At 39.6% G+C, this 12,347-nt stretch overlaps 1 protein-coding gene across 3 annotated transcripts in view; it reads left to right on the top strand.

Moving 5' to 3' along the window:
• LPGAT1 (lysophosphatidylglycerol acyltransferase 1) overlaps window positions 1–12,347 on the top strand; it is a 68,199-nt gene that overhangs the window by 46,506 nt on the left and 9,346 nt on the right. For all 3 annotated transcript variants that reach the window (XM_080920534.1, XM_080920533.1, XM_080920535.1), the window contains one exon: window positions 1,335–1,461. In XM_080920534.1, coding sequence (XP_080776660.1) covers window positions 1,335–1,461 — 127 coding nt within the window. The remainder of the gene's footprint in view (window positions 1–1,334; window positions 1,462–12,347) is intronic.

Below are 12,347 nucleotides of genomic sequence, written 5' to 3'. Positions count from 1 at the left end.
TGCTTGGCATTCTCCGTGGCTTCCTTTGGTTTCCATATTTGCTAGTATTTACCCTCTGTAAACATACGCCTGCCTTTGTGTCTTTAATGTGTGCTCCAGGCGCATGCCAAGATCATATTCTGCCTGATCACCTTTAGAAGTGTCAGATCTTCTGAGTGGTAACTCATCCTGAACTGAACTCTGCTGGCATTTTACACTTCTTTCATCATCAAAGTTTCTAAACATAGAGTTCAAAGAACTGACACTGGCTGGCCGTGAGCTGCCACCGTGCTCTGGGTTTTTACCATCTTTGCTGTAACTTCTCCCTCTACCTTCCTCTCTGTCCACTTGTTCATTTTGTTTGATTGCTTTTGCTTTGCTTTGCTTTGCTTTGGTTTTTGAGGCAAAGTCATATAATCCAACCACCTTGAACCAGTTACCCTCCTGTCTTCCTGCCACAGTCCTCTGGGTGCTGGGACTGCAAACCTGAGTCACTGTCCTCAGAGAAAAGCTGTTCCTTCTTAAAAATTAACCCAGCAGAATGTTTCTCCAAAATCTTTTAAGGAATTTCAAGCTTGTTTTAATGTCTAACAAGGAAAAATAATATATTACTGACTCCTGATATAATTTAGATAGGCTGGAAAATTATTCCAGGCACTTCATGTATAGAGCAGACAGTTCCACCTTAAGCCAGTGTTCTCTGTGGGAATCCCTCTCCATTATTGCTCCATAGTCACTGATGGAAACAAAGCTACATGTGAAGGAGCCGACGAAACCCCTTTCCCATCTCCTCTCACAGTGATGGCTACTGACCATTCCTTCTGAAAGGCAGGGTAGGAATGTTATTTATATGTAACTCTTGCTAAAATTGAGGAAGCTTCCCCCCCATAGGAACAGTAATCAATAATAATGTATGTCTATATTTTTTTATTTCCATTTTTCTGAATTTGTTAATGTCCCTTAAGTATTAATATGGTAAATCATGATTTTTTTTTACATTTATTGGTTTGGTTTTGAAGTCTGTTTTTCATTTTTATGATATATGCTTTACTTTCTGGCCTTTCATAGGCTCTTTTGTGTAGGAGTGATAATATATAATAATACCTTTCTAGTGTATAATTATACTGAAAACTTAAATGAGCTGCGTGTAGCAAATAATAGCGTTCTGTTGTTTGTTCTGAAATAATCTACTTTGTCGTGAGATGCTTTTATTTTGTGCTAAGAGCACTGTTGAACAGCAGGAAAAATGTCCACTTTTCTTCTCAAAGCAAAGGCACATTAGTGTGCTTCAGCTGCTTAGGTGAGTTCTATACTTAAACCTTACCCAATTCAAGGAACTTTTTCTTTACTTCCAGAATGCAAATCAAGAGGCCTGCAGTGGATAATAGACACGACCATAGCTTATCCCAAAGCTGAACCAATAGACATTCAGACCTGGATCCTGGGGTACAGGAAGCCAACAGTTACCCATGTCCATTACAGGTCAGTGTATAACACAGCTGCCTGGGGACAGTGAGAGCATTAACATTTAACTTAACCAGACAGCGGAAATACTGACATGCTTCTTGTTTGTAGCAAATAAAATAATTCTTATGCTGAATTTTTAATATGAAAATTAATTTGAAGTAGTTGTTTTCACTGATGATAAAGGTTTCTAAAGCCAGTGTTGCATGGCCTGTGATTCTTCAGTTGCCTGACACTCTGAAGTTAAAGAGTAAGCATCAAGGAGAAATATGCTCACAGGTGTTAAATAGACATATTAGTAGAAATGAAAATTTTTCAAAATAATTTGTTATATTTCTGAATGTTTTTCTTGATAAGTCAGTTATACTGCACCTATAAATTTTTTAAAATTTGTTTTTAAATTTGTGTGTGTGTGTGTGTGTGTGTGTGTTGTGTTGTGTTTACTCACTTGGTGCACAGTGCTGGTAAAGGTCAGTGGGTGTGAGCTGCCTGATGTAGGTGCTGAGAGTGGAACCCAGGTCCTCTGCAAGAATAGCAAGTACTCTAACCACTGAGCCATCTCTTCAACCTCTACATTTAAATTCTTTAATCTTACTGTGCCCTTGTCTATTGCATATCAGCAAATGCATATAGTAGATATTTTGTGCTTGCTTCTAAAGATTCTTTTCCATACTTTTGAGGGAGTTTTATGTAAATGCATGGAGATGCTTAAGTGGTGTTACTGATCCATGCATAATTGGCCACTTTGCAAGATACTTAGCTTTTCTCTGCTTGTTGGAGATCTCAGTACAAATCAACAGACTTTGAGATTATGGACTCAAACCTCTGGGACAGCACGGTTATCATAAAGCTCCTCCACCCCCAGAATGAGAGGAGCTGCTCTGATTCTACATTGGTCACCAGCAGACACACATTTGCATGTGTGCTTTACATACAGATGGGAGAATTTGGAACTTAAATTTTATAACCAAAATATTGCAGTTTTTAGTTTTTGATGGGTGAGGAGTGACTAAAATGTAGATGAGTATATTGGGTGACTTATGTTAACAAATTAGGAAGTTCATGCATAAGGCAAAAGTATAAATCTTCACTATTCTGATTCCATCTCACTAGTGTTTTCTTTGATTGTTTTGTTTTGTTTTTAAGACAGGATCTGTCTACATATCCCTGGCTGTCCCAAAACTCACTATGCAGATCAGGCTGACCTTGAACTCAGAGAAATCTGCCATCTCTGCCTCCTGAGTGCTGGGACTAAAGGCTGTGCCACCATGCCTGGCAAATTATGTATATTTTATTAAAGGTAGTGAACATTTACTACATTCATAGGAAGAGGCTCTGTCAACCATAGCCTGACTCCTCCATTGTTGTAGGGCAGGGCAGTAAGACATCATTCAAGGATGAAGAAAGGCAGGTTTTAGTTTAGGTTTTTCATTCATTTGGTTTTGTTTTCAAATTTTAAATAGGTGCTGAATATTTCTGATTAGAATCAAAGTTTCAAAATGCAACATTCAAAATTCATTCTCTCTCTCTCTCTCTCTCTCTCTCTCTCTCTCTCTCTCTCTCTGTGTGTGTGTGTGTGTGTGTGTGTGTGTGTGTGTGTGTGTAATATATATGCTGATGGGATTAGGTCCCTTTCTCTTTTGTTATGTGAAGAGATTACAAGGGAAACCAGACCCAGAAAGAAGGAAAGGTGTCTGGAAGCTATGTCATGTGTTTTGGTTTGGTTTGGTTTGCCTTTCCCTCTGGAATTCAGGGATTAAATATATGTGCCACCACACCTTGCAACATGACTAAATTCTAATTGCAGAGTAAGATGTTCACAAGAGTAAAAGCAGAAATAACCCCTATACTGAATATAAATAAATGTCTGCTTTATTTAGAAGTTGAGCAAAATCGAAACTGTAAGCACTAGCCTGAGAGATACTGAAGGCTGAAGCATTGCTGAAGAGGGGTGCAGCACACAGGCCGCTAGACTAGCGCTCTCCCCAGATACAGGGAGCTTGACCGAGAATTTAATTTCAGGGTTTGTTTTTTTTTCGAGTTTTTTTGTTTTGTTTTGTTTTTGTTTTGAGAGGTAACTAATTTAGAAATAATACTTTAAGATAAATATGTAGGCGGAGCATGGTGGCACACACCTTTAATCCCAGTACTAAGGAGGCAGAGGCAGATACATAGCTAGTGATCTACAAGGCCTAGTCTACATTCCCAGTTCCAGACAGTTAGGGCTTCATGGAGAGACCCTGTCTCCAAAATTAAATTAAATTTAAAAGCTATTTAGCAAAAGCATATGGATGTTAACATTTTGACTTATTTGCTTTAGGTCTTTTTTAATTAACAAAACTAATAGGCCTGTTCAAGCCAAAAAGATTTGACATTCACAGATGATGCCTTTGGGCACTAGAGGGATGGCTTAGCAGCCGAGAGTGCTGGCTGTACTTGTAAAGAACCCGGGTTCAATTCCCGCACCTGCATGGCAGCTCACAACTGTCTAACTCTAGTTCCAGGGGATCCGACACACTCACACACACACAGCAGTGCACAGAAACAATAAAAAAATTGATATGATAGCTTTGATCTTACATACTGACCATGAGATTGTGACCGTCTGTGACTCCATAGTTCTGATGCAGGGTATATACATACCTTACTTTGGTATAAAGAATATTATTAATATTGCATCTCTATAATCAGTGATTTTTCTGTTACTTAAAAACAGAGCTTGTATTTAGTAATTATATATATAATACATAAAAATAATATATTAGTCATATGTATTTATGACTAATATATTATTTTGGTTTTTCCTTCTACTCTTATCTCCCTAAAACAAAACAAAACAAAGGCCCTGCATTCATTCTTATCACTGCCCAAAACAGAACAAAACTCAAAAAGCAAAATTATAGTATGGGAAAAGTTTAGCTGGATTTGGTGACACACATGTGCAGTGCTTAGCTCCTGAGAGAGTGAAGGCGAGAGAATCACAAGTTCTCATTCAGCTACGGAGTAATGTCTAGGCAGTTTGACCTATGTGAGACTCCATCTGAAAGTAAGGGAGAGAGAGAAGAGAGGGGAAGAAAACATTTACCACCAACATTGCTATGTAGAGCCAAACTGTCTGAATCTGTGTGACTCAGGAAACATTGAAAATTGGGATGAAGTAATGGCTCTGGGGTCATTAATATACAGTATGGAAGTAAATGCACTTCAGTTCAGTACTGCTGTGGTGCCTATAGTGGGAAACTGAGGAATTTGGAGAAAATGTAGAGGACCTTGTACAGGCACCATTCATGCATGTGCTACACATGTACACACACTCAGGAAGATACTCATTCACATAAAATTAAATAGATAAATCTAACCAAAGAAATGGGTACAATCAGTGGGGTTACGGGGACATTAATACATGGCCATTGCATCCAGCTTGAAGAACAGTTTGTCAGTAAAACCGCTATGTTTTACCTAAAGTGTTTACCAGTTCTAGTGAAGCAGAAGGTGTTAATTGTGGGTGATTTTATACCTGACTCCCAGAGAGCTGTGCTACTGTACCAACGGAATCTCTCTTGTAGCTTTCCTAACAATACCCACATGTCCACCTTTCCTTCCTGTTACCAGTGACAGGGCCCACCCTCCAGTTTTCAGATAAGAAGTCTCAGAGATGCTGGGGGAAATCACTCAGTAGTTAAGCACTTGCTGCACAAGCTTTAGGACTGGAATTGAGATCCACAGCACACGGGTAAAGGCCCACGTATAATTCCAGCATCTGGGAGAGGGCGATGGGATCCTCTCAGCAGATCTTCTCATTACGTCCCCTCAGAGAAAGCTGGCTGGCCTGATGTACAATGTCATTGCTCGCTGGGTTCTAGAAAGACCCTGCCTTACAGAACGAATTAGAGAGTGATTGAGGGAGGCCATGACATCAGCCTCAGACATCTACATGTACACACATATATCCTCACACTTGTGCCACATAATGGGAACATACACACACACATACATGTGAAGTGGAAATAAAAGAAGTCTTGGAGTCATCCTTTCTTCCACACCTCATATCTATGTAGTCAGGGAATCTTTGGTTCTAAATTTCAACATGTATCTTGGTCCAGCTATTTCTCTCCACTCTGGCCGTAGCCACCATTACCTCTAGCCTTCTGTATAGCTGTAAGCAATTCTTACTGGCTTATCTGTCTTCACCTTTGTCCTTTGTGGTGGTTCGAATGATGAGTGTGTACCCCCAGCCCCAATGGGCTCATGTATTTCCAGCTTGGTCCCCAGTTGGTGAACTCCTTGAATGAAAGGAGGTGTGGCTTGTTAAAGTGGGTATGGCTCTGTTGGGGAGGTGTGTCACTGGGGGTACAGGATGACCAGAGTCTCATTCACTCTCTGCCTGTGGATCAGAATGTAGAGCTCTCAGCCACTGCTCCAGTGCCATGCCTATCTGCTCTCCACCATGATAATGGAATAACACTGTGAAACTGTAAGCAAGATTAAATGCTTCATTTTATTAGAGTTGCTTTGGCTATACTGTCCCATTGACAGCAATAAAACAATGACTAAGACATTCCTGTAGCATGCATTTCCAATCTGATATCCAGAGTGATCCTTTTGAAATCTAGATTCTATCAACCTGTAGCTAAATGTCCCATCCAAAGCCTGGAGGTTGTACAGTGTGTGACTGGCTTCTTCCCTCTGAGCTCATCAGCTGGTGCTTTTCCTTCCCCCTGTGCTTTTCTTGTTATTACATGAAACATGCACACACATATATTATATATGCCAAACATGTACAGTTTGCTTCCTCTTCCCCAGAACTCTGCACAATGAGTTCCTTTACTTCCTTTAAGTCTCCCTGCAGCCAATTTGCATAGCAGTAGATTTGGAATAATTTTCTAGTCGTATGTCTTATATTTGAGAGTTATAATTATCAAAATTAAGTTTTAAAAACAATACAAAAGGGAAAAAATTATGTATCACATATCATAAATTATAATGCATATCTTTATATTAACATCTCTAAAACTGGAAAACATCCCGAAAACGATGTGATAAAACATTGTTTGTAGTTGGTTGGCAAGCAGCATAGGTAGTACCATGCAGATGGTATCAGCAGAGACACTCGCACTTCTAATTGAACTACTGAGGTTCTTTTTACAATATGTATACATCCTTCAATTTAAAACAATCAATTGAAAAAAGAAACTACCCAAAAACTAGGAGTTTGGGTTTAATGATCATTTGATAATTGCAGCAAAAGTTATATTGTTATATAAGATTTATTACTATATTCTGATTATTGTGAAAAATTAGGAAGTTTGTGTTTAGATGTAAGGATATTGACATCCCCAAATGATATAATCTGTATTTTCATGTTCTGATATTTTCCTCTGTAATTTAAAGGTGAGCTTTAAATGTATGTAATAGCACTGAGGTGAGTGTCAGACTAGAATTAACATGGAAACAGCCAGCTGTTCTATATGCGGCACCAAGTTTTAAGTCAGTTTTTCCAATACCCATAGTGCACTAGTACTAAAGTGTCACCCACTTCAGCTAGGCCCAGAGTCTCTCTCATAAGGAGTGTGAGGTCATCTGTGAGCTAAGGTAGCATTCTAGTTTCTCTTGTGCTGCGGCTTTGCTTTCTTGTTGCTCTTAAGTATTGCTCATTTTGTCCCAACCTCCCTCTCCAGTTGTTTCTTACATCTTCCTGACTTTTTTGCCATTGACTCTCTGGGTTCTGCTTTTCCCTAAAAACAAAACAAAAAGAAGGAAGAGGAGAAGAAGAACTTCATGTTTTCATCATTATAGTTTCCAGTTGGAAGGTTACACATAAATCACAAATTTCAGATGTTTAGTTCTGAGGCTACAGAGTTGGCTTAGCAGTTGAGGATGCTTTCTGCCACCTGATAACCTAGGCTTGGACCCACATAGTGGAAGAGAACAGATTTCTATAAACTGTCTCTGATCTTCACACACATGTACTCTGGCAGATGGAACAACTGTTTTTTAAGAATAAAAAGGTGAATAAGTAGACCTAACAAAGGTCTGATCCTCCTTTTATAGTAAAGTCAAGTATGTGAGGTAAGTGAGTCATTTTCAAACACAGTAGATCTTCATCCTCTGTGCCAAATTTCTTCAAATGTAAACAATTTTACGTGGAAAAAAAAAAAACATGTTATTGTAGAATGCTAAGAGTTCTCCAGGCTAAGCAGTGGTAGCATGCACCTTTAATTCCAACACTCAGGAAGTAGAGGCAGGTGGATTTTAATTTGAAGCTAGCCTGGTCTACAGAGAGTTATAGTACAGACAGGTCTACACAGAGAAACTCTGTCTTAAAAGAAAAAAAAGTTCTCTAGAGAAGCAGAACTAATAGACTATATTAGTTATGACTGCTCAGTTGGCCATGAATGCTAAGAAGGCCAGAGTCTTGTAGACTTCAAGCTGAACACCCAGAAAAGCCAGTTGAGTAGTTCCAGCCCAAGTCTAAAGGCTGACCATTCAAGAGCCAATGTCAGAGGTCCTGATCCAAGCCTGAAAGCCCCACCACAGGGGGTCAGATCGTGTAAGCAAGCCCTACTACCAATATCAGGGCCTGAGAACTAGTAGTGTGTAGTTCTGCACCTAGTCTAAAGCTTGAGGAACCTCAGAAATTTAACCATATACAGTAAAGAACCGCAGTCATAGATAGCCATTAAAGCTAATTCACTGTGGTGAGAATATGCAACTCTAGACATCATATGGTTTGAGGCGTGGTCTCAACATGTAGCCCTTGCTGGGTTGGAACTCACTTGGTAGACCTCTGTCTGGCATCTGACTTACAGAGACCCACCTGCTGCTGCCTCCCTAGTGGTGAAATTAAAGGTATACACAACCATACCTAGCAGTATTCAATATGTTTGTTGTTAACACATTAACTATGGTTTTTATTGTGACATGTTCATGCACATACATAATAAATTTGATACTGTCCCCTTCTGATATCTTCTCTGAGTCTCACTCCCACTGACCCAGTGTCCTCTTCCCAGCTAGCCCCCTTCTCCTCTCATATCTTTATTTAATTTTGTGTGTGAGTGACCTAATGAATTTCATTAGGGTTGGTTACAGGAGCATGGGTACCTTACCAGTGGCTACAGGACTCTCCCTCGCCTATCAACCATGAACTATATAAATCCTCAAGGAGAGTAGAGCCTCATGAGCTTATGTTAGTTTTATTGAAGATATTATGTCTGAAATATAAAAGTCTTAGGGCTTATGTTCTGGTTGACTATTGGTTCACATAGCCCTCACTGCTGACCATTGTTTAACCTGAGCCAGCATGGACACAGGGAGATAGAAGCAGTCTCAGCTACAGAATGGGATCTTGTTTCAAAAAAACAAACAGCTATCAGGTGATATGCTATCTCAAAACACATGAAGGTTTATTTGTTTTATGCATATGAGTGTTTTGACTACATATGTATATTTGTACTTTGTGTGTGCCTGGAGCCTATCTCCATGGGCACTTAGAAGGGGGCATCATAGAGCTGGAGTTACAGATGATCGTGAGCTACCACGTGTCAACCAGGTCTTTTGTCAAGAGTTAAGTTAACCTCAGTAACTGAGGAAAAACTATACAATGTGTATCAGAAAAGCTTATGTAAAATAAAGTATCAGAGAAGACAGTTGTCTACAGGTGGCACCCACTGCTGTCAGTACAGCAGACCTAGGTGTTGACACTGCACTGTATTTTATACTGTGTGTATGCAGAAGAGTTACAAGTCACCTGGACAGAGACACACCAGAAAGTGTGGTATAGCCATGGACTGGAGGAAAGAGAGGAGGGCATGATATAAGACAGCTAGATCCTTATTCTCAGTGGGAGCTCAGTAATCTGCAGTGAGAGACTTCATACTTATAAACCACAGGGCAGTGGTGGTGAAGGAGTTGGAAAAGCTTATGTCGGGAGCCAAGGTTAGTGGAGGGAAGGTACAGAGATTTTTTTATTGTCTAACTTACAATTGCTTTAACTTTTGAAAACTAAGCTTATGTTACTTAGACAAGACATTTTTAAAGTTCTGAATCTTATTTTTCTAGATTGCACTCAAGTGGTAGTTTTTCCATGACCTTTGACAAGAGCAATGGTTCATTCCCTCATTTAAATTCAGTCAGTGGTTCCTCAAAGTACTTACATATTCTACTGGCTTGCTTTTCTTGCCCCTCTGCTAAACAATTAGCTTCATAAAACCAGGAGATACTGTTTATGTCAGAATCTCTCTCCATGATTAGCCTCTCCCACGGTGGGAGACTACCTGCGTGGGAGTATTGATATGACTGAACTGAGGGTGAATCACAGGTTTGTCAGCTCAAGTTTCGCAGTCTGGATGGCTTAAAAATTCAAATATACCAGCTCAGATGTGAGAGTCTGTCTAGCTAAACATTATTTTATGTCTTTTTTAAAGTATAATCTCATGTAATGCTCTTAGATAGGATTTTATGGATTTGGGGAAAGGCTTTTTATTTAAAAGTACATTCTAGATTAAAGATAATAAGAACTTTCATTCCTTTAAAAAAAATGACAAGCTTGTTTATCATTTGGGTAGCTAGCTATTGGAATTGTAAAGGTTTATATCTGGTAGATCTAAGTTTATTTTCTTTACTTTCCCAAAAAGTCCTCTAATTTTTTTTTGAGAGAACAGGTATTTAGCACATTTGATCCCTTACTTTATTAGAAGATTACTCATTTATTATTTTCATCCCATGGTAACGTAACCTAACAAGCAGAGTAAAGTAGACTGCTCCTGAGAGGGAGCATTTGCTCTGCCCTCCTGACTGTGCTTTAGTTAAGAGAGCGTCCAGGCAGCTCTGGGCAGATGGTAAGATAAAGTCTTAGGCCAGTACTGCCTTGATCTCTGTGCCAGTCCCCATTTAAAGTGACAGATAACCCAGCAGTCACATTGTTCTTCAAGAATTCATTTGTCAAACCCAAGCTTTTGCTATATAACTCAGTCTTCTTTTTAATGCTAACATTCTCCTCATAAGAATATAGACTACTTAAGACTTTTGATAATATGGCTCCTGCTAACTCATTCTTGAGTTAATATGGCCTGGTTTTAAATGGTCACAAATTAAATTAATCTTATATAATACAGCACATACTGAAAATGTTAACTGATGTGATTCAACAATTTTTTTAATCTCGTTTCCAAAGAATACCTAATCAGAAATAACCACTGGTCACATGACCTTCATAGAACAGAGAACGCTGTGATTGCTTTGTGCTGGGTTTTAAAGGGCAGTGGGTAGAATTTTATAGGGAAAGATGGAAAGGGTAGATGATGGGTGTCTTGTGAAATAGTTACTGTGAATAAGCAGGACTGTGAAATAGAGCACACATACAGCAACTATTAATCTATAAGAGAACACAAAGAGAAATAAGAAATAAAGTTGGAAAGTTGAAATAAGATATTGGGGTACCCAGAGCTGCCTAAAACACAGTCAGAAGGGCAGACCAAATGCTCCCTCTCAAAAGCAGTCTACTTTACACTGCTTGTTAGGTTATGTTACCATGGGATAAAAATACTAAGTTACTTTCTGCTGCTGTGGTAAAACATTCTGGCCAAAAGCATTCTGAGGAGGAAAGGGTTAACGTTGGTGGTGGTGTTTTGTTTCTCTTCAGTTTTCACTTCCAGGTCGTATTCCATCCTTGAGGGAAGTCAGGGCAGGAACCTGAAACAAGACTGCTTGCTATTCCATACTGCATTACCTCCAACCAGAGGATAAATTGCTTGCTGTCTGGCTCACCTGCCTTAGGGATGACGCCACCCACAGTGGACAGGTTCTCCCCACAGTATCAATCATCACTCCCAACAGTCCTTCACAGACACGCCCACAGGCTGGTCTGATCTAGGCAGTTTCTCAGTTGAGGTTCCCTCTCTCCAGGTGACTCTTTGTTGTGTCAGGTTGACAGTAAAAACTAACCAGCATGTATACCTTAAAAGCTAGCCCAAATATTTATATCTCTAAGTAATGAAAAGCCCAGTTCAAGATATTATCATCTAGTAATCAGGGAATTGGCTCACATAACTGACATCCATCCAAAACAGGTCAAGCAAGCTCTGTGATACTGGGGACCAGCTCTGGCTCCCTCCGTTAGTGCCACTCCACACAGTATTGGCTTTAGTCTTACCAGCTGAGTGGCTGAGAAATCCAAGAGCTCCTACTTCCATGAAAAATCAAGACAAGCAACAAAGTAGGGTGAATTTTTCCAAGAAGCTCTCTTAAGCTTCCCTTAAGCCATAACATAACTCCCATTATCACAGCCTCAGTACTGACTTGAGCCTGCTGTACCTGAAAGAACGTGTCTGAGGGCACTAGAGCTATAATTGGTTAAAGGTAGCATGTTTGCAACTTTTGCTTTGAGTAGCTTTTTTTTTTTAAATCTAGAGACTCCTTTTCCATTATACTAAATTGTGAGGGTTAACAAGGTAGAAATATAGAGGTCAGTTCTTTAGAGGTAAAAAGGTAGTGTAAACATTTGGGTGCTCCTGTGCTGTCGAAGTCAAATGGCTGCTAATGCTGCAGTCATGTCAGGAATTATTAGGTTATCAGAAAGCTAAACTTCAGAAATGTATGGCAACCTTCACTTTTAAGTAAAACCTGATTTTTTTTTCAGTTTTAACTTTTAGTTTTAAGACATAACTTAGTCCAAGCAAAGTTAATGGACATTTTAAGGCCATTTACATTGGAAGAAAGAAAAGAACCCAAGGGCTGACTTGCCTGTGCCCAGAACTATGCTGGCTAAGAATTACCGCTCTTTAATCTGCTTGGACTCTGCCACGTTGACAGAGGTGTGGTTGGGTTTGTACTTGATCTGTGGCTTCTGCTCTGCGGTTTCTCCTTCAGGGATTCCTCTCTGTGCTGTGGCAGTCCTGTCTTCA

This window comes from Micromys minutus (genome assembly GCF_963924665.1).
Source record: "Micromys minutus genome assembly, chromosome: 1".
NCBI classification, from domain to species: domain Eukaryota; kingdom Metazoa; phylum Chordata; class Mammalia; order Rodentia; family Muridae; genus Micromys; species Micromys minutus.
This window is presented reverse-complemented; position numbering and strand designations above follow the sequence as displayed.